This window comes from Polyodon spathula, chromosome 14 (assembly GCF_017654505.1).
Source record: "Polyodon spathula isolate WHYD16114869_AA chromosome 14, ASM1765450v1, whole genome shotgun sequence".
Taxonomy (NCBI): Eukaryota; Metazoa; Chordata; class Actinopteri; order Acipenseriformes; family Polyodontidae; genus Polyodon; species Polyodon spathula.
In genome coordinates, this window is record NC_054547.1 from 24,725,576 (window position 1) to 24,748,700 (window position 23,125).

Consider the following 23,125-nt stretch of genomic DNA (forward strand, 5'->3'; position numbering starts at 1 on the left):
TTAGAGGACATGAATGTCACCAAGAGACCTTGCCTGTCCTGTACACTTTATTATAGGATTAAGTACAAATGGAGTGCTTTAGATTTAGAACAGTATTCCGTAGCCTTGCATGTATCAAACAAAACAAAATGAAAAGCAGTATCCCAATGCAACAAGCTGCACATGTGAAGCTGACAGGAAGTCTCTACTTATGGCCCTGACCTTTGTCTTATTAACCTCCACACCTCATTTACTACAGGACATGACAACAATGTGTTCATACAAATTGAAATAAAATAGGCTAGAATTTCCATCTAATAATTTCAATTATAATATTATAACAACAAGTATGAGGGCGTTTGTTGGTGCCGATGTAAATATAGACGTTGTTGATGCCCTGATGTAAATATAGTGAGAAGTTACTACATCACTATAACTACATGCAAGCACAACTATGAATAATAAGCAACACATTTTTGTACAGCTCAGCATTTAGAGGTAAAATATGCCTTATAGATAGGATTCACAGAAGACAATTCAAACTAACTTTGGACTGCCTAAAGTTATCTTAGGTAGCCAAGCTTCGTACTAATTGTGGTCTGTCGAAGTGCACAAAGGATTGATATGTGGTGCAAAGCGGTTCCAGAAAATGAAAACACACCTTTGACTGGAAATCTAGAGCCTGTCTGCTAGGTTCAGATTTATGGGAACAATTACTTCAAAGCAGTTTCCTGTAGTTCGACAAACTAGGACTTTAACAATTAGCATGGGGTGGACATGCAGGATATTTAAACTGGTTACAGCCAACACAATACTTTCTCAACTCCTACCTGTTATGCACTTCACTGTAGATGTGTCTAGTTTAGAGATGAACTTGATATTGCACACTGTACTATCATTTTGAAACATGATATTCGGTACTACACTAGGTTGTCAGTTTGCTTGCCTTGCATTACAGGAAATAAATACACTTGCACTTCCTAGGACTTGTCACCTATCTTCAGGGTCAAGCATCTTACTGGCTGCAAAGCATATCACTCAGTATGGGAAGCAAACAGCTGGGTACTGACAGGAAAGAAGGACCTAAAGGGGTGTTGACAATTTCTAGTGGAAATGACCATGCAAGTGCAAGGCTATCAGTCTGCAATCAAATATTTCTACAACCTAATATAGTTCCAGACATCAAGGTTTAAAATGAAAACTCATACTTGCTAAAACAGATTTCTTTCAAAACTACGACTGAGATGTACAGTGAGTGAATGGATGTGCATGGCATGGAAAGCTACAATCGCTTTACATATACTGCTTTCTAACATGGAATCTGAAAACAGATTTCTATACATTTTGTGTGTTATTAATTGTAGGTTATTTTGTTGCTGTAAATTTTACACAGTAGTAAATAAGCTAGTCCAGAGTACATTCTTTTGCATTCTGCTGTAAAATTCAGTTAAATATATAATTGATTGAGTTCAGGTTGTTCACAACTGTCATTCAACGAGCTGCAGGAGCCATGTTAACGATCATGTGGTTTGTGTTGGATACTCCCTTAGCAAGCCTCTCCATTCCCTTCAGGGCGCTCTCTTCCTGTAGGTGATGTGCAGGTGCTTTGAGAGAGGCTGGCCTTCAGTCGCCATGCACACCGTCTGCTCCAGCCTGCCATCTTCCTTGAGTCGGAAAGTCCGGGAGATCTAAGGACATTAACAAAGGGTATTACATGCACTGCAATACAACAATAAGGTGTACATGTATTTCATAAGTTTTAGATAGCTGAAAACATATTTCAAACTTGAATTTTTCCAAAACACAAAGAACAGCTTTTTTCATGTGTAAGTCAGATTCCCTATAGTACTTACTTCAGACATCACTGCACATAAAGTCTTACTTCAGGGCCTTGTAACAAACAGTTTTTTTTAAATTAAAATAAGTTTATTAACTTTGACAGAAAATTGATGCAGATTGCATTTTAGTGTTAAGATCAGTCTCATAATTCCTTAAAGTAAACATTAAAACATGTTTTACTGACCAACACAGCTTAAGAGCGCAACAAAATTAATTCTACCCATTACAAAATTGCCTCCCTGACCTACAAGGCTTGCTACTTTTCATTTTTAGGCTTGCTACTTTTCAATTTTAAATCGGTAAAGCTCGTTAAACATTGAATTCCTAAAATAGGAGTTTGACTGAAATAAATTTACATAGGAAAAACTATGATAAAACCACTCACTTTTTTTCTTACCAAAAATAATCAATTAGAAATCCTCTCTAGTTTGTGTAGTTTTTATACTTGCTGTCTGTTCTGTCTCCGTTCCACTCCGAATGGCTAGGGGTCGCTGTCAGTCACCTCATAGGCTAGTGTAGTTTCACCGTCAGTCATTTCATCCTGTTCCGACAGATCTTGTTGACTGAAGCAGCGCTAGAATGCATTTGTTTAATTGACTGTCAATCATCAAGACTGAACAGACTGCACTTTCATTTGCCAGCTACAGTGCCTGTCATTCAAAGCGCCTACTTTGAAATTAGCAGGTTATGGTGTAGATACTCTTTTGCTATAGGTATGCGGTGACAGTTACTAGTATGATTTGAAAATGAGGTGCAAGAGGGAAACGCTTAATGGGTACTGTGCACAATACCCTGACCGACAGCAGCTTGAAAAAGCGGGCCCGTCTGCCTTGCCTTCCAGTGACTCCGAGTTCAACTGTGCTGCAGCAGGAGAGGGGGGGGAAATCTCAGACTCCGAATAATAAGTGCAAGTTAATTCTGTTCAACTATCTAATGTTTTGTTCTGTGCATATTATTTTTACTCATGAGTTTATTCTATAAAAAAGTCTGTGTAATACACTTTTATATGCTGTGTTTTCTTTTAAATTTGTGTAGGATCTTTCTTTACAAGGTATAGCCCTGCTGTGACCAAACATTATTTCAAATTACGTTTCTCAATGGCATAAAAAGTAAAAACAATGGTAACTTCTTGCTAAAATAACCATCAATATTAAATTGTTGATTTGGCAAAAAAATAAAAATCAAATAGTAGCAAGCCTACCTATAACACATACAATTCAAGGTTTTAGCAAAAGGACTAAAATAAGGTTTTATTTGGTTTATATGGTTTGATTTCCTATTGCACTAGTTTATTAGCTTGAGCGAGTCTGTATTGTTTAACTGATTTCTATACCTGCTGGACGTGTGGCTCTTTAGCAAAGGAGATGCGGGACACAGACTGGGACTGCAGGGTCAACTCCTGACCGCTAAGCTTCCCCTCCTCAATCTCAACCAGGCCTGGACATGCAGAGAAATACAGACACTGCGTTACCACTCGCAAAGAGCTCTAGTGAGGCCACACACTTTATACTGACATTTCATTCACATCCAGAGCTTGAAACTCATTAGCTCTGGACCCAGTCCTGGGTTTCACAATTTTGCTTTTGTAGGTGTATAATTGAAATAATCAGTTCCTAGGAGTCTACACCATCAGGTATACCAAGACCCATACCAAGGTGCACTATGTTAGAAACATGTTTGAGTGTGTGACCACTGGCTTTTCACCTCTGCAGAACACAGTTTATCCAATTTAGACTACAAGTTATAAATGTGTGCGCTTAGAAAAGTGCACGGTGGATAGTTGAAAATCATCTGCCTTGGACATGCCCGACTACAAGCAATGTGGAGTATGAAAACCTAATTCACATCCAAAACAACAAAGAAGAGGTGAGTTTATAAAGAGGAAAGGGTGCCCTGCCCTTGCTTGAGTACCTGTGTTCTGGGCAATGATAAAAGCCACTTTGTCTTTGCCAGGTTCCACACGGATGAAGCCACATTCTCTGTGCAGCGGTTTCTTAGTCTCAGAGTGGAAGGCATTGAACCTGTAGGACACAGTAGTGATTTAAACATTGAGTGGAATTCTTTTTGAGTCAATTTTCATTCTACTGCCATTAGACCCTAAAGCCAGCCTTATCCCTGTTCTGGTTCAGCACTATGGGGAATTTCATACAAATAACTACAGTTATCATGGGAACTGGGACAAAACATATAGAACCCAGGAGTGTCATAGTGTTGCGTTACTCCCCCCAAACTTCTACATCCAGCCTAAATCATACTCATCACTCAAGACTGAAAGGGGCATTCTTCTTAAATCTCTCACATTTCAATCTAAATAGATTGGGCAAGCTGTTGTGGTGCTTGTGCCTACTCCGTGCCTGACTTCAGATAGAAACTGTTGAGGGCTAATCAAAATCCCATCTTAGCATAGCAACACTGGGCAGGGGAAACAGCTGCACTTCTTGTGTGTGAAAACTATCACACTTTGGTTCATAATGTTGGTCTAATTTTCTGAAATAGTAAGTAGATTCAAATCTCATTTTTATTAATTTTTTTTTTTTTTTTTTTTTTTTACATTCTCATTAATACCTTAATGAGTTTTCAATCATTCCAAGTGTCTGTTTCTGGGTTCTGTTCCTTCAATATTGAGTTCTAATCAGAGCTGAAAGTTCTCATTGTCTTGTGACTTGAATGGAATGAGGAAGGCTGATTTATTTATTCATTTTTTAATTTATTTAGAGTACACTATTATCCACCTGAGCTCACCAGGCACCTGGCCAGTACGGTCTGCTGTAGTGTGACGAGGAGAAACAGTCCCTGCCAGTTTTGCCTCCGTAACCCAAGTGTGTGCCACAGCCAATGTGACAATCCCTCTGGAATCCCAGCAATGACTCAAGACTTCACAGGACGCAAACCTGCGCTCCGCTGACTATGACTCACCCTGAACACCACTGCCCTGCTTTTACCAGGTGAGTCAGCAAAAGCAGACTTAGAGAAAAAATTTAGAAAAAATTTAGAGAAGATAACTCAGATTGTAATGAATGAACCCAGAAGAACTCAGAATGATTGGGTTCTCGGTTACTCACATGAAGTTAAGCATGGGCTGTCCCACGTGGAAGATGTGAAGCGTCTCTGTGTATCGGAAGGGCTGGATGGTGGGAAAGGTCCCCTCTCCTGGCTCGTCACACTCCCAGGACCCCAGCATCCACTCCAGGGGCTTTATTACCGGGTTCAATGGGGCATCTGCTAACAAGACAAAAACAGCAGCAGCAGGTTCAGAGAGTAGCAGGTAAGTGGAGAATACCACAAACAAGGATTAAATATTACAACACTAAAACACTAACAGCTTTAAGATATGCATGTATGGTGTGATTCTGGTTTTGTAATATTAACAGGTGTTGCTCTGTTTTTAAGTTAATTAAAGACCAGAATGAAGTGTTTACTAAGGTCTCTTTTGTGACTTTCTATACTTTACAGTTATCCAAGTTGGAGAAAAAACAAATACTGGAAAAGTTTCAAATAAAAAGGCTTTTTAATTACTTTTAAGGACACAACTGAGTTTACTACAGCATTATCAAATCTACTAAAGAATACTTTTGACAGTAACTACACCATATCAAATTTCCAAATGTCCTCGTAAGAAATGGTTGATGTGCTGCTAGAGGTCGTTGATCATTGCAATTTAATGGTACAAGTCTACACTTCACTGAATGAGAAGGGAGCCTGCAGCATTGCTATCCCTAACAACTAAAATAGAAGGTATAATATCAAAGATCCATGGTGAAAATGTAATCGCGACGTTTCAGGAACATGGGATACCCTAGTAGTCAGATTTCACGTTTCTGACGGACAGCGAGAGGAAATGATATTGATTTTGTAAGTAGCGTATTTTTATTAATTGAAAACGAGCGACTGGTACGTTCTTGTCCCACAATCTGTTTAAAAACAGTAAATTAAATATACTGATGAACACTTTTTGCGATATTATTCGAAGCACAGGTGGAGAGGATAATCAGCCTGACAAGCACATGTGGTAACCGAATGTTATTACAATTGCACACACATTCTTACAGTTTAAATACACAGAAAATACTTCACATTCATTTAGTTTTTTTTTTTTTTTTTTAACTTATAATAAAATACAATTTATGAAAAGTTTCGTATTTGTTTGTTGAAAATGAATTGTTCGTTCACATCGAAATAGATTTGCCAAGATATATCAAAAAACGTTCACCTGTTTGAAGAACGGGACACGACATGTTATTGGTTCAGAATACAAAAACAAACCAACTCAACACACTCCTTCCATAAACAACAATGCGGCAAATCGTGTTCTAAACAACGTATTTCAAGGTTCTTTACAGAGATCCTCCTACAGGAAATAACGTCACCAAAACTTTAAGCACAGGTCCTTTTGGGAGTTGTAGTGTTTTTCAAATACCTTCAAAAGCGCCAGTGCAAAAAGAAAATTAAAGAAAAACGGATAAATATCGATCACATTTCTTGCATTAAGTTGTTCTGGTACCTTAAATTTTTTTTTCCCAAAGGAAATAAATATTACTTACTAACATTATGATCACGTGTATACGTTACTGTTAAACATAATGTTTTGTTTAGTATATAAAATGTTACCATGGTAAAATGTTTACAATAATTTTGCAGTTTTTCATGCTTCTTCCAAGGTTTATTATGCATTAGTTTACAATGGGTTTCCGTGTGTTTTTAATATGCTTTACCATATTGGCATACAATGCCTAATGTATACTATGCCATGCTATTAATATTCTTTGTCACACTGCTATGCTTTTACTACGGGTTCCTGCGCATGTATCCACGTATGTTCACTCTTCAGAAGGAGTTTAGAGATATTAAGACCACCAAACCAGTGTCTTAATGCCATTATTAGATGTGTATTTTCTAGGTACAGTAACAGCTGTAGGACAGAAAGAGGATATACAGTCAAACCTGATTAATGTCACGCCTGTTCCTATCATCCTCTGCATGTCCTGGTCACAATATGATGGGAGTTAATATGAACACGCTCCTAAAATATCACGTTGGTAATTTTCACACTCCCTAGTCCCTACATAATATCACTTTGGGAAACAAATGCATATATAAGTTCTAGGTGAAAGCAAGTTGCTGTTCAGTATTCGAATGTGCAGTTTTCTTGTTTTTGGACAAGACAATTATTGAGTATCTGACTCTGTGGTGGAGTCATCTGTTGTCTATATGTCAAAACATTTTTATATGTGCATATGACAGACAGGCAGGTACTGTAGGTAGCTAATAGTAAAAAAAAAAAAAAAAAAAAAAAAAAAAAAAAAAAAAAAAAAAAAGAATAAATTTAGATTTAACAGTTTAGATTGTATTATACCCAAAAAGCATCTGAAAGGTCTATAGGAGGCAGAAGTGTATGATAAAATTTCGTCTTACAAGAATAAAATGCCTGTATTGATTGACTGTTTTACTTAGAGTGAGTAACGGGGTTCCGAAAAATACAGCATTATACCTCCACACGTGTTGCTACAACTGTTTAAATTATGTACCGGTAATTTATCTGTTCATTGTTAATATCCTGACAAGTTTTTACACTTATAAAGTCTGTTTCAAAGCTTTTTTCAAAATGTCTGCTCTAGTGCACTGGGGTTTGAGATCTGTCCTCTAAATCACTGCAGGAAGAGCGATTTAAAAACAAAACAAAACAAAAAAACATACTGTAATAAGTGCTCTGGCTTTTCAGTTCCGTATCACATCATGGATCATTATTGCTGTGTTACCTGTTTGACGATGTGGGCAATAATCCTTACACTGTGCACTACAGCGGCCATTTTGAGAAGAGCTTTGAAACACACTTTAACACTACTGGAATAATCTTTTTGATCACGGTTTTTAAATACATTACATGCATTTTTTTCTCCACTGATCTGGCAGCTAGTCGCCTGTGGTTTCTTTCTTTCTTTTTTTTTTTTTTTTTACTTTTCCTAAATATATGTATTAACATCTGAAAGCATTGGTAGTCCAAGGGTTGCAGAAACCTATGGAGATATAATACTGTAGCTAACCTCAGTTAACGCAAGCAGCCGCATCACACAGGGTGAGGAAATCCACATGCAGGCAGAGGGCGGAACCCGGGACCTCTCGCAGTAAAGCATAGCGCCGATACCGCTGTACAAAAGAGCCAGCTCCTTTGCAAGGAGCGTACATCAGGCTTATGTCTTTGTATGTGATTACATCACCCACCAGCCCTGCTGCTGCCTTCCCCCGTGCACGCTACAAAAATTTATACCTAGAACTACTGGAGCTGTCATTTTGACCGTCATAGTAAAAACAATGGGTTTGGCTTAGTGCAGGTGAGATCGATATGCTGAACTTGAAAGCTTTGCGTTTATTTTGATAGCTGCAACAGAAGACTTTTTCAGATAAGTGATTTATTTATCAACAACTGTAAAAATAATCTAGTTAAAATGAGTATTCCAACACAACGTAGGACTGCACAGCAAGTCTTCCAGTACTTTCAGGAGTTATCAGAAGATGAATTTGGATACGAAAATGAGCCAGACCAAGACAATGATGAATCTCAATGAGGGTAGTAACAGTGAAAGTGATAACGAAGTTGCAGAAATTTTGGGACAAACATGCTGTGGGGAGTTCACTGCATATATACAGACGCGGCATGTTTGTGTTGATTGCACAAACTATACTCCAAAAGGTTTTTTTTTTTGGTTTGTTTTGGTTTTTTTTACATTCCACATTGACCAGTTATACGTTTCCATCTTTTGAACAGTTGTACGTTTCATGTTTTGAACAGTTGTACGTTCCATCTTTTGAACAGTTGAACAATCCACGCTTTGAATAGTTGTAAGGTCCATCCTTTCATGAGTAAGTTCCATCCTTTGAGCTTTTGAACATGTTAATAAACTATTTTTTTATTGAGTCCTGTTGTGCATGATTATATTGAAAAACAAAAACTAAAAGTTACAGAATAATAGTGTAGCAAAGCAGCTATTGCAAGATTCGAGATGGAAATTACAGTCGAACTCAGGTACAAAATAAATGATGGGTAAACAGAAAACACTTATATAAAATAAAACATCAAACAAACAAATCTCAGGCACTGTAATTCTCTACTGTTCCGCAGTGTTGTAAGGTCCCGCTGTATCCCCAAAGTCGTCTCTGAGCGGCTAAAACCACCCTATTTTATAGCCCAGCATTTGTATACACTTGCAACATTTTAAAGAATGCAACCAATCACAACTCCTTCCAACACCATCCCCAAGTACGTGCTGTAACAGGTGTCCCTCACATGTACCAAGCAGGCTGCAAAAACGGTGTCACAAACATAATCCTGAAGGAAAACAAACAGTAACACAGAATAGTTTCATAGCGTGCAATGCAACAACAGTTTTAAATGCATTTTAATAAGGTGGTTAAAAAGACTGTTCAGGTAGTTCTAAGTGTATGTGTATGTATATATATATATATATATATATATATATATATATATATATATATATATATACACACACACACACACACACACACACACACACACACACAGTACTGTGCAAAAGTTTTAGGCAGGTGTGAAAAAATGCTGTAAAGTAAGAATGCTTTCAAAAATAGACATGTTAATAGTTTATATTTATCAATTAACAAAATGCAAAGTGAGTGAACAGAAGAAAAATCTACATCAAATCAATATTTGGTGTGACCACCCTTTGCCTTCAAAACAGCATCAATTCTTCTAGGTACACTTGCACACAGTTTTTGAAGGAACTCGGCAGGCAGGTTGGCCCAAACGTCTTGGAGAACTAACCACAGTTCTTCTGTGGATTTAGGCAGCCTCAGTTGCTTCTCTCTCTTCATGTAATCCCAGACAGACTCGATGATGCTGAGATCAGGGCTCTGTGGGGGCCATACCATCACTTCCAGGACTCCTTGTTCTTCTTTACGCTGAAGATAGTTCTTAATGACTTTCACTGTATGTTTGGGGTCGTTGTCATGCTGCAGAATAAATTTGGGGCCAATCAGATGCCTCCCTGATGGTATTGCATGATGGATAAGTATCTGCCTGTACTTCTCAGCATTGAGGAGACCATTAATTCTGACCAAATCCCCAACTCCATTTGCAGAAATGCAGCCCCAGACTTGCAAGGAACCTCCACCATGCTTCCCTGTTGCCTGCAGACATTCATTCGTGTACCGCTCTCCAGCCCTTCGACGAACAAACTGCCTTCTGCTACAGCCAAATATTTCAAATTTTGACTCATCAGTCCAGAGCACCTGCTGCCATTATTCTGCACCCCAGTTCCTGTGTTTTTGTGCATAGTTGAGTCGCTTGGCCTTGTTTCCACGTCGGAGGTATGGCTTTTTGGCCGCAAGTCTTCCATGAAGGCCACTTCTGACCAGACTTCTCCGGACAGTAGATGGGTGTACCAGGGTCCCACGGTTTTCTGCCAATTCTGAGCCGATGGCATTGCTGGACATCTTCTGATTGCGAAGGGAAGTAAGCATGATGTGTCTTTCATCTGCTGCAGTAAGATTCCTTGGCCGATCACTGCGTCTACGGTCCTCAACGTTGCCAGTTTCTTTGTGCTTCTTCAAAAGAGCCTGGACAGCACATCTGGAAACCCCTGTCTGCCTTGAAATTTCTGCCTGGGAGAGACCTTGCTGATGCAGTATAACTACCTTGTGTCTTGTTGCTGTGCTCAGTCTTGCCATGGTGTATGACTTTTGACAGTAAACTGTCTTCAGCAACCTCACCTTGTTAGCTGAGTTTGGCTGTTCCTCACCCAGTTTTATGCCTCCTACACAGCTGTTTCTGTTTCAGTTAATGATTGTGTTTCAACCTACATATTGAATTGATGATCATTAGCACCTGTCTGGTATAATTGTTTAATCATACACCTGACTATATACCTACAAAATCCCTGACTTTGTGCAAGTGTACCTAGAAGAATTGATGCTGTTTTGAAGGCAAAGGGTGGTCACATCAAATATGGATTTGATGTGGATTTCTTCTGTTCACTCACTTTGCATTTAGTTAATTGATAAATATAAACTATTAACATGTCTATTTTTGAAAGCATTTTTACTTTGCAGCATTTTTTCACACCTGCCTTAAACTTTTGCCCAGTACTGTATATATCTACATACATATACAAACACACTGAGTGTACAAAACAATAGGAACACCTTCCTAATATTAAGAGTTGCACCCCCCTTTTGCACTCAGAACAGCCTCAATTCGTCAGGGCATGGACTCTACAAGGTGTCGAAAGCATTCCACAGGGATGCTGACCCATGTTGACTCCAGTGCTTCCCACAGTTGTGTCAAGTTGGTTGGTAGTGGATCTCTACTCCGAATAGCTCATCCCACAGATGGTCAATTGGATTGTGATCTGGTGACTGGGCCAGCCACTGCAGTAAGCTGAATTCACTGTCATGTTCGTGGAACCACTCCTGGACAATCCTAGCCTTGCGGCATAGGGCATTATCCTGCTGAAAAAATCCATTAGCAGATGGATACACTGCTGCCATGAAGGGATGCACCTGATTGGCAATGATGTTCACAAATCCTGTGGCATTCAAAAGTTGCTCCACTTTTATCAAGGGGCCCAATGTGTGCCATGAAAACACACCCCACCCCATCACAACCAGCCTGCAATGTTGACACGTGGCATGATGGATGCATGTACTCATGTGGTTTTCTCTTTACCCTAGTCCTCCCATCAGCATGAAACAGCAGGAACCGGGATTCAGTGTCGAGTGTCCAGTGTTTTCGTTCCTTAGCCCACTGCAACCGCAGTTTCTTGTGTTTTGCTGAAAGAACTGGAACTCTGTTAGGTCGTCGGCTGCCATACCCCATTCGTGTCAAGGTACGACGAGTTGTGCATTCTTTTATGGGTCTTTCGGCACCAATGTTGTACTTGACTGTCAGTTGACTAACTGTAGCCTGTCTGTTGCTCTGCACAATTTGTGTAAGCCTCCTTTGGCCTCTTTCATCAATGTGCCATTTTCGACCACTGGCCTGCCGTTGGCTGGCTGTCCTTTGGGTGGTGAATCATCCTTGACACACACGGGAAACTGTTGAGCGTGAAAAACCCAGCAGCATTGCAGTTCTTGACATACTCAAACCGGCGCACCTGGCACCTACTACCATACCCCATTCAAAGGCAATTAAATATTTTGTCTTGCCCATTTACCCTCTGAATGGCACACATACACAGTCCATGTCTCAACTGTGTCAAGGCTTAAAAATCATTCTTTAACTGTCTCCCCTTCATCTACACTGATTGAAGTGGATTTAACGGGTTACATAAATAAGGGATCACAGCTTTCACCTGGATTCACCTCATCAGTCCATTTCATGGAAAGAGCAGGTGTTACTAATGTTTTGTACACTCAGTGTATATATATATATATATATATATATATATATATATATATATATATATATATATATATAATATCCCGGTATATGTAATTATATTTACATTAATTAAGATCTTAAAATTATAAGTGTAAAAAGTTGTCTGGATTTTAACAGTGAAAAGAGAAATTACAAGCATTGAGAAATTACAAAAATTGTAGCAATACCTGGGGACGTGTAACGCTATACTTTTTGGAACCCCGCTATTTACTCTTTAACCCTTTGATTATTTTCACTTTGATACTATTCTGTGAACTATTCTGTAACTTTGTGAATTGCATTCCAGTAACTAAATCACTTCTTTATTTACCCAGCTATTCTGTATTCAATACATTATGTTACTTAGCAGAGTTCTTATATATTGTTACTGTTACACCTTCATCATATATTTGAACTTTTGAAGTATTGGGGCTTTTGAAGAGGCATAATTAATATAATTATTTACATTTGTCCTACCTGTTGAACAAGGGGTGTTTTTTAGCATTACATCGTCTGGGCTACAATATACTGCTGGGCATCCCAAGTAATTTAAGCTAAAATCTTAGGGGACGATGGTCTTAAATAATGTAAGCTCTGAAAGAAAGATGGGGACAGAGTAAAAGACGGTGGAAAGACGGTGGATAAAGAGACATTGAGAGCTCATAGATTGACAGAAAAATTGACCTTCCACTTCAGCCAACTACAGCAGGACTGTATAAGAAGATCCTCCCCCTTTCACTGACCTCTCTGTGGAGCCAGCATGTTGGAGACCCACTGGGTCCTCTTCCTCTCCAGCAGCTCCTTCCCCTTCCTGAGCTGCAGCTGTGCATGAAGACGCCGGGCTCTCCTCCGGAGCAGCTGCCTCCTCACCAGCCTCCCATGCCTGCCCTGCCCCTTGCTAGCCAGCCAGTCTGTGAAGCAGTATGAGTGCAGAGAGTCGATCAGCACGTGACGGCAGGAGCTGTCACTTGAGTGCTTCACAGGGCCCTCAACAGGGTGGGGATCGGGGACGAGGATGTTAAAGTTTTTGATCAGGTCATGTTCCGAGGCAGTGGGGGCGGCAGTACTTTTTGACTCTGGCTCTGCCTTTTTACTCATCTTCTTGTGCTTGCTCCTGGCAGTCTGGTCCCGCTCCTGTCTGGAAGTGTAGCTGTAGGAGTGTAATGTGTCTATGAAGCTGCAGGAAGAAGGGGTGAATACCTCTGCTTCCCCACTGCCACCCATTGCCCACTCTCCCACGGCATGCTGGGGGCCCTCTTCTACTGCTATGGGGCTAATGTCTCTTTCTTTCTTGAGCTTCACATCTTCCTGGGAAGCAGCCTTCCTCTTTTTAGTGGCTCTTGTCACCCCCTGTTCCTCTGAGCCGGCATCTTGTTCCAAAGAGTCTTTGCAAAGCACTTTCCTGCGCACCATCGAGTTGGAGTTTCTGGTCTTGTCAGTGAAGTCGAAGATGGAGGGCACAGCGTTGCCCTTGAGCTGCCTGTGCTGGTCCTCATACCTTTCCTGAAAGCTGTCTGGGGTGAAGTGTTTGCTGCACAGGAATGAGTACTTGTTTGGTGTCCATCTCTCTCTTCGAACTGCCTGCTTCCAAAGCTCCAGCCGCCTAGCATTTTTGATAGGGAACCTGGAAGTGAAATCAGTAATCAGTGATTTACAGTATTTATTTATTATTTAAAGATTACATGGAATTTCCTATCCTGTCCTATTTTGCACATCTCCAGTGTGCATTTTAATATGTAGCAAAACTTAAAAATTAAGGGAAGTAGACAAACATTTTGGCTAGTGCTTTCATCTGTGCAATAATATATAGCCACTAATGTTAATACTTTTAGAATTCAGAGAGCACATGGCATTCCGGAAAAAGGAAATCAAATAAATGGGCATTTACAATTCTACATTACATGGGAAAACATATTTATACTAGTGGTCCATTTGAATGATCTAAATTGCCAATATTGATACCATACCCCCAGTGTTTGCCAGAGGGATTCACTGACTCCCTTATTAGCTATACTGAATGCAATGAAATATGGTGGGACCGCTTGTTGGAGTTTGCCCGGCAAGGTTTACAGAACTTAATCAAATCAATCTCTTAGTCGGTTAACTGACAAAGGTTTAAAATCGTCAATCTTAAATATTAAAGATATTACAGGGCTGTTGATTTGAGGGACAACAATGCTTACACTCGGTTAGCCGTTATTCCACAACTAATTGGAACAGTGTAAAATTAGTTAGCAGTTAGTATACAAATAATATGCAGAACATTTTGTCACAGTTTTACTTAAATGTGAGATGGTGAAATGAATTTACTCTATTTGACACATGCTGGTAGTTAATCTGTAGTTCATAGTTCCCTTTCAAGTTTGTTGAAACGTTCTGATGAGGCTTTAAATATTATTTAATTAAAACAGGCGGTTTACATAGTTTTCGAAACATACTAAAGAAATAGACATGCCCTGTGTTTCTTCCAGTTGCTAACGTTTTCCTAACACATGCTGCTGTGAAATACTAACTAACTTCCTAATTGTTCAGCTTTTAGTCAAACGCAAACTACCTCCCCCCCCCCCCCGAGGTAAAATAACAAACTGAGAAGTAGTTACACTGCCATTGATAAATTCCTGCTGTGTTTGTCTATTTTCCCCCATTTTAAAGTGTTTTAGTAATTAGCTATTTGGAACAAAAGGTTTTAAAACTCTGCCCTTGTCTTTGATCCACTCAGTCTGGAAGGTTATCTGACTACATGCTCTGTAGAGTTGAATGACAGTAACCTCACCTAACATTCTGAAATCAGAGACAATCAGGTTGGATTCCACATCATGTGAAATGCAATAGGAATGTGTGTTTTGTACAGGCTGTTTATAAAATACAGTTTGTAAATACACAAAGTTTGTTAAATTCTGTTTCTAAATACATCCATATGTACACCACCTTCTGTTATATAATTTGGTCATGTTCATTTTTGTATCACATCTTTATTTTGTTGGACACATTTTAGAAGCAAGTTCTTTACAGGGCTGGCACTTTATTCAAACTAGGCGGTATCTGTAAGTGTTTATAGGTATTGGTCAGAATGTATTACCCAGACCCTTTTTTAATGTTAAAGGTTGGAGTCACACTAATGCAGTTAAAAAATCGTGTTTTTCATCAAACCCTGTAGAATGTGCCGTGAAAATAAATTATATAAAGTAACTTCTCCTTTGTGTAACGTGTTACCGTTAAACGTCATAGGCTTGAAACCCGTAGGCGTGCCGAGATTTCTCACCATGTAGAATCTATTTAGAATGTATTTAAACTGCCATTTAAATGCTGTTTCTGAAATGCTTAATAATAGCCCACTGTTGGTTTTTTTATGCTGTGTAGTGCGAGACTGTGGCAAATTTCAACTGAACAAAGAGAGCACTTCTATTCACTTAAATTTTACTGCTCTGTAATACGAAGTACAAGTTACTGTACCACGATTGTACTACACAGTAGCAATTAAACTTACAGTACATTTGGTTTACAGGGGCGCAATTATTTATCAGTACAGTACTATATGCACTTGCATGCTGGCTAAACATCGTCTTCACAACACATGTGTTTACGCTTTTCTTATACAACGGGTTATACGTTAATATCACATGCTGGTATATTTTGCATAATATCCTTTTGCAGTTAGGCTAGCGTGTTTCTGTAGTGCAATCTTACCTGTGAAACGAAATAACAGATTTATCAACTTTCCCTTGTCTGTTTGTGCAGTTCACAGCAGCGCATGATATCACCATCTTTACAACTAACTAAACACGTATTTCAATGCGGTTAAAGTAATTACAGCGTTTTACTATAAAACAAACTATAATAACTCTGTGGCCGTACACCAAAATGGCGGAGCTCACTGTCTTACGTGGATTTCTGTGTCGCCTTTCCACAAAGCGTAGTGACGTACAACATAATGGCTGTCGCTCAGCCAGAAAAAGCGTTTATGTGCAAACACAGTTTGCTTGTAAAAAGTGGAATGTTATTATGTGACTGTACTTTTCAAAGCATTCAAAATCACACAGGTTTCAGTACGGCATAAAAACTGCAGTATTCGACTCGGCAAACTCGCAGCTGGCTGCCAGTGTACTTATATTATTGCAGCCGGCATCCATGTATGTGATCATATCATACATAATCATTAAATAATTCGTCGAAGATACTTCATATACTTTACCTTAACAATGCCAAGTACAATGTGTGTATTATTATTATTATTATTATTATTATTATTATTTGTTGTTGTTGTGGTAATTTGTTGAACAAAAAACTTAGTTTGAATGCTGCCGCCAAGAACTCAGACGTATTGTTTTATTTAACAGTATGTATCTATTAATCGATCTTTAGCCAAGGTGGGGAAAAAAACAGAATTCCAAAAACAAAACAGTTAGATAGGAATGTACCTCGTGACAAAAAAACAAGAAAAACATTTCACCTTTGACCTGAACTTGGTACCAAAGCTCTGTGCAATCGCCAATTTCGAGAACTAACCACGTGTTCGTGTTTCTTAATTGTCTACTGTTGCTACTGTATATTAATATAACATGACTTTTATAAGGCAAATATTTTTTCATCTCCGTTTTCTCCTTTTTCTGCCTGTGTGGGACACTGTTCCTTGTTGCTATCTATTTATGATTGGCTGTGTTGTTCCAAACGCCACCCTGATCCAAGCTTTTGATTGGATCATTAAATACAGGAAGACGTTATCGTTCTTCACAAATTAATTCTATGATTGGTGAAAATAATCGTAGCCCTTCCTCCTATAAACTGTAATGGTAGGTCACCACAAATCTTGAATTTCCATTGGCCGACAAGCGTCAGTCATCAGCCGATAAGTTAGGGTGAGAAGCTAACGAGATGGATGCAGGTAAGAGAGCACTGTGTGATGTATTATAATATAAATATAATATAGATATATATATATATATATAGATATCTATATATATATCTATAAATATTTAAATATTTCAATTATTTAATTTATAGCGACAACTGAAATGTCACATGTATTTGACATCGATTAATATTGGATCCTAGCAAAAGTTTTCGACCAAGCTGGAAGTCGACTTGTCAGCGATCGCTAGCACGAAGATGTACATATATTCAGTACAGTGTCAGACAGGACTTCATTTATATATATATTATATATATATATATATATATATATATATATATATATATATATATATATATATATATATATATATATATCTCTCACACACACACACACACACACCAGCGGCTGTGCAGGTGCTGCACAACTGCCCTTGACACGCACAAGTGTGCCTCTGTCGAGTTATCATCCAATCACAACGGATCACGGTTAGTTAGTATCATCGTTGCCTGGCAGTGGCATGGATTTGTCTTTTTTTGTTGTCTCTTTGGCTTTTTACCCATTTGTAAGTTATGATGTCACGTTATCTAGTTCCATTTACACGGGACAGGTTTATTTATTCACAATAATGAATACAAAATGATACTCTGCAGGAAGAGCCCCATTGCAGTTTCACTGACAACCATGGTTTGGTTTGTCCAAGAACAGGTGGCACTTACTGTAAACCCTAAAATGACCTCGGTTACTAGTCACAAGGAGCTTATAGTCTAATTGGCACCCTTGCTTTGTCAGAAGAGTAATATAAGTTTCCAAAGCCTGTAAAGCTTATTTATATCATTGGTGTTCAGCCCTATTGTCATGGATATGAACATTTAAATAAATAGCTCCCCTGTCCATAATACACACCTGTTTTGAATTCCATACCCATATTTGGAAAAATGGTTTGTTGTGTATAATCACATCTTCTATCGCCAGCCTTTGTCTCCCTGCCCTCTTGTGTGGTCACGTCTTTACTGAACGAACAAATGAATGTGCACCCCTATGTTTGGTTGTTAAAAAAGAATGGCAGTGAAACACTGCAAACGTGCTGTCTATTCTTGTTACTAGTAATAAAATGAAGCTGCAAATATGAGTTGCCCTTTACCGTTTCTAGGTCTCACTGTCTGTGTCCTCTCTTCTCTCTCAGCTACCCTCACCTACGACACATTGAGGTTTGCAGAGCTGGAGGAGTTCCCACAGACTGAGGAACCCGTGTGGATTCTGGGACGGGAGTCCAGCTCTCTCACAGGTATGCATATCCTGCCTTTCCCGTCCAGGGTGCAGCACTGTGTGCAGGTGATGGAGGGGCTGCCTGCCACAGAGTTCAGCACAGAGGAGAATAGGGACTGTGACGTAAGTTAAGGGGAGCTGTTCCCAGCTCTGCTTCTCAACACAAAGACAGTAATGCTGAGTATGTTTGGATTGGGTGAACTGGCCTTGTTATTGAAACATTAGCAACAGCTGCAGAAGTGGTGTAGTAAAGACAGCTATACTTTTAAATAGATGCTTCACTCATTAACAGCAAATGGACGTTGGAAATAGGTAATTAAGGATGAAAGATTATTTTATATATATATATATATATAAAGGCAGCTGGCTCTTTGAGCTAAAATATATATATATATATATATATATATATATATATATATATATATATATATATATATATATATATATATATATATATATATATATATGTGTGTGTGTTTGTATTTGTGTATTTGTATTTGTATTTAAGCACAGGGATTGCACAATCACTTTGCGTGCAGATTAAAGTGGATACTGTATTTGTATTAATGTGGGACAAATATCCGAATATTCAAACAAATATCTTTTGACATGTATTCGGATCAGAAAAATCAGATGTTTGTATTTGCTAGAAATGACAGAAAATACCTTGCACTTATTTACTGCCTCACCAGAAGTTGTGCAACACTGTAAAAAATGGCAAATGAAAAATAGCTCTATGTGATGAGATTTAATATATATATATAAAAACACCGGATCAGCGCATTAGCTCGAGACTCAATTTTAAAAGTTTTAGATAGCAAAAAGTAAACAAACCAGATTATGCATGCATGCGCATAGTGATCTCAATGGAAAGGCACCTGGGTCAAAAAAGCGTTGTGTTGCTTTATAGCTAGTCAAAATCTCATGGTACAAAAAAAAAGCAAGCACCTTATTCTGAAATGCCTCGTTTAAAACAGTGTCCAACTTGCTGTAAATGTTGTGTAGTGATTTTTATATAGATTGTATAATATGTTTTTTGTTGCAACTTTGTTATGTGGAAATGTAATAAACGAGACCCAAATGGTGTTTTTTTCCCCTTCATTATACGACGCGATTTCCACATTTATATTTCAGTTTTCGTTTGCTTGTTCAGCTACAAAAAGGCACGAGTAAACCTCATGTTATTACTTTATGAAAATGTGTCTGTGGCCACTGTTTACTGTGAAGAAACAGCAATGGCAATGAATGAAAAGAAAAGTAAAAAACAAATAAATTGCGGTGTTAGCTTTATGTACTATTTATTTAGGGAATAAACAAAACTTGAACTTCTATTTGGCATTGTGGCAGGGCAGGGCCCTGTCTGTAAATAATAATATTGTTGTGTGGTGATTTGGTGGTGGTTGGCAGGGATGGGGTTAATTTCCTATCCCTGCCAAAATACATGTGAGAATGTGGCTGGAGCTAATTGAATAATTGATAATTAGGCTCCAGCCACATGCTATAAAAAAGGGGAAATGCCTTTGTTTGGTGGAGGTGTTTTGGGGTGAGTGAACAGTGTGTTACTACATATGTTTGGTGTGACAAAGTTCAGTGAAGGCTCTGCCCAGCCTGAACAGTTTTATTTAAACTTTTGTTTTGGCCCTTGTGCCAGTTAGTTTGTAAGTGTTTGTGTGTGAGATTTGTTTTTGTTTGACCTTTTATTTTTGGCTCTGTGAGCAGTGTTTTGTTTGACTTTTTGATTGCCTTTTGTTTATTAAACAGCGCAGCAGCGCTTTCACTGCAGCTTCCTTGTCTCTGAGTCTCCTTGCCTGCCGATGCCACCTGGGCCCACAATGCTATCCTGTCACATATGGTGTTAGCAGTGGGAGCGCCACCTAGAGACTCAGAGCGGGACTGTAGTTTAAAAAAAAAAAAAAAAAAAAAAAAATGGGAAAGAAGCAGGTCGCAAGCCCCACCACTGGGGCATCTGGCAACGTGGACATCTGCATGACCTGCTTGAGGGGGGGAGGAGTGGTGTTTTGAAGTTGGCAAGGTTGGGCACGTGTCGCCCGACTACAACCCTCCTCCACAGCATGGGCGTACAGTATGGTTGCTGCATCTGTGGGGAGTGGGGCCATTTCCCAGCTAACTGCCCCCTCCCACCAGAAGAATGCCTGCTGCCTCTGCATCCACCACTGCCACCAGCAGAGGGAGAGAGCCTGCTGGTTCCCTTTCCGCCAGCAGAGGGAGCATGCCTGCTGGTACTCCTGCTGCAGCCAGAAGGGGAGGAGCCCCGGCCGCCTTCGCTGCCAGAAGGGGAGGAGCCCCGGCCGCCTTTGCCATCAAGAGGAGAGGAGCAGGAGCTACCTCTGCCTCCACCACCACCATTGGAAGAAGTGGAGCTCCTGCTGCCGCCTTCATGGCCAGGGGCTCCTCTCCCGCCCCTGCCATCGCCTGGGGATGCCAGTTCGCCATCGCCTGGGCCTGCCTGCTGTTCTGCATTGCCTGGGCTTGCTTTCGTCTCCTTTGCTTCTTCTAGGGTCGCCTCCCGAGGGTCTGCTGCCCGGGTCGCCTCCCGAGGGTCTGCTGCCCGGGTCGCCTCCCGAGGGTCTGCTGCCCGGGTCGCCTCCCTAGGGTCTGCTGCCGCCGTTGCCTGGGGTCACTGCAGGCTTCGCTTTGCTTGGGGTCGCAGACTGCCCTTCATGGCAGCAGGGAATACTGTGGCCTGCTACGAAGAAGGGGGGGGGGCGCAGGTGAAGAGACCACTTCCACCACCCCTGTGCCATAGCCCCGTACCTGGGGATAGGTTCCCTCAACCTGGGCTCCCAGACACCCAGGCTGCATGTCTGGACCTCTGGTCGCTGGGCCTGACTCCCAGGTCGCGGCACCATCAGGCACAGGAGGTCTCCTGGTCTCCTGCTCCGCTCTCCCTGGTTGCCCAGATGTTGCTCCACAATCGCCTGGGCTCGCACCTCTGCTTGGGGCTGCAGCCGACTGCTCGCCTGCCTGCACTCCTGATGCCTCATCCACTACGCCTGGGTCCCCTGTCGCCAGGTCTCGGTCCTGCCAGGAAGGCGCCGGACTATGGGGTGGGTGGCCGTAGGGTCATGTGTGCTGCGCACAAAGGGGGGGTGGGGGGGTGGGGGGGGTGGCATTTGGTGGTGGTTGGCAGGGATGGGGTTAATTTCCTATCCCTGCCAAAATACATGTGAGAATGTGGCTGGAGCTAATTGAATAATTGATAATTAGGCTCCAGCCACATGCTATAAAAAAGGGGAAATGCCTTTATTTGGTGGAGGTGTTTTGGGGTGAGTGAACAGTGTGTTACTACATTTGCTATCAAAGTTCAGTGAAGGCTCTCCTTTGTTTTGTAGTTAATTCACTGGCAGTGTTTTGTTTGACTTTTTGATTTATTTTTTGTAAAGTAAGTCCTACACAACGTATTCTTTACTCCTGTGATATTATTCTACTTTAATGTGTTACATATGATAATGTCTTGCTGTAAAGTAAAGGCACACACACAGGGGCCACGCTCCCTGCTGCTATGCTGTCTCTGCCCAAGTTCAGAGCAGTATAATGGCTTTTATAATTTTTTGAAAATGAACAAATATCTGAACGAATATTTAAATTATGAACAAATATGTGAACATGAAAATCCTGTGTTTGTCCCATCACTAATTTCTATGTGGGCATGGGGCATGCACAGTTAGTTCACATGCAGACTGTGCCGGGATTCAAGTGAATGATTAATTAGCAATCGAGGAATGGCACAGATGTAGATAAAAGCAGCACAAATATCTCGCTGGGGGGTTTGGAGACGAAGAACGAGAGTTGGGAGGAAAAAAACTAAAAGTATTACAATTGCTATACATGCTGACTTTAAATCAGAACACTACTTGTTTTGGGTTTGACTCAATGTGCTTAGTGTCTGTTTTCGCCGTTTTGTTTTGGGATAAGTGTTTTGTTTACTGTTGAACCCTTTTATTTTGCAATAAATCTGCACACCAGCGCATTCATTTACTGACAGTACTGTGTGTTTCTTCTGGGTCTGACGTCACCACAAGCCATCTTGTGACAGATCCATTCTTGGTTTTGTTGTGAGTGTAATAAGACACACCTGAGCTTGTTACCTGTACACTGGGTCAGTTAAGCTCATAGTAAAAGCTGGAATGGGTGAGACTGCTATGCAATAGGAGTCTTATTCCCATCCCTGGTACTGGAATTTATTTGTTAGCTACAATTACTTTAAATGGCTCTGGTTGCATTGAGAGTGTTATTTTCCTATTGCCACCCATGATTTTTAAGAAGAGTCGTTATGTTTGAGTGCAGACATCCAGAAAAAAAGGCCATTTCAACTAATAAAAACCATGAACTCATGGATTAACACTGTCCTCTGTGAAGCTGGGAGTAAGAGTTGGGGGGGGGGGGCTGCAATGTATCACAGGGTACAGCATAGAGAGGAAATAATAGATAACAGGGCTTAGTGCTGACTAAATTTCATGAAATCCTTGAATAGATAATAGCCCACTCTTGAAACATTCGCTGATTTTAACGAGCAAGCCTTCTCATATCCTATATATCATATAGTACTCTGAGGTTGTATCTATTTACTTGGAATGACGAACGATTAGGAGTTTGACATCTGTTGCCAATTATCCTACTCCAGCTCCTTGTTTACAAAATATCTTGGTATCCCTCAATATATGATCACCTCCATTTTAAAAAATAGGCAAAAGATGGACTTTTTCAACCAATACAGGATGACTGATGGAATGTTTGTTATTAATTTCTTCAGTGGTAACTGACCAGACCTGCACTCG

The 23,125-nt window shown here is 40.1% G+C and overlaps 2 protein-coding genes across 9 annotated transcripts in view; one reads left to right on the top strand and one right to left on the bottom strand.

Annotated features, from left to right (window-relative positions):
• Nucleotides 1–33: 33 nt before the first annotated feature.
• On the bottom strand, nucleotides 34–16,070 carry thap4 (THAP domain containing 4). Of its 4 annotated transcripts, XM_041271196.1 has the most exons (6): nucleotides 15,896–16,056; nucleotides 12,952–13,832; nucleotides 4,881–5,040; nucleotides 3,730–3,839; nucleotides 3,152–3,255; nucleotides 34–1,667 (listed from the first exon to the last, which is right to left on the bottom strand). In XM_041271196.1, the coding sequence occupies exons 1-6, from the start codon at nucleotides 15,970–15,972 to the stop codon at nucleotides 1,548–1,550; spliced, it is 1,452 nt and encodes a 483-aa protein (XP_041127130.1). In that variant the 5' UTR covers nucleotides 15,973–16,056; the 3' UTR covers nucleotides 34–1,547. The 4 variants fall into 4 exon arrangements, with proteins under 4 accessions (XP_041127130.1, XP_041127132.1, XP_041127133.1 ...); XM_041271198.1 differs by lacking the exons at nucleotides 12,952–13,832; nucleotides 15,896–16,056 and adding an exon at nucleotides 6,029–6,171; XM_041271199.1 differs by lacking the exons at nucleotides 12,952–13,832; nucleotides 15,896–16,056 and adding an exon at nucleotides 6,029–6,170 and having other exon boundaries at nucleotides 4,881–5,037.
• Nucleotides 5,004–23,125, top strand: part of LOC121327269 (cysteine protease ATG4B-like) — a 29,318-nt gene continuing 11,196 nt past the window's right edge. For 3 of the 5 annotated variants that reach the window (XM_041271203.1, XM_041271200.1, XM_041271202.1), the window contains exons 1-2: nucleotides 5,004–5,083; nucleotides 18,244–18,345. In XM_041271203.1, coding sequence (XP_041127137.1) covers nucleotides 5,029–5,083; nucleotides 18,244–18,345 — 157 coding nt within the window. In that variant the 5' untranslated portion in view covers nucleotides 5,004–5,028. Of the gene's footprint in view, nucleotides 5,084–17,007; nucleotides 17,091–18,243; nucleotides 18,346–23,125 lie in introns of those variants that run through there. The other 2 variants (XM_041271201.1, XM_041271204.1) reach the window with 1 other exon arrangement.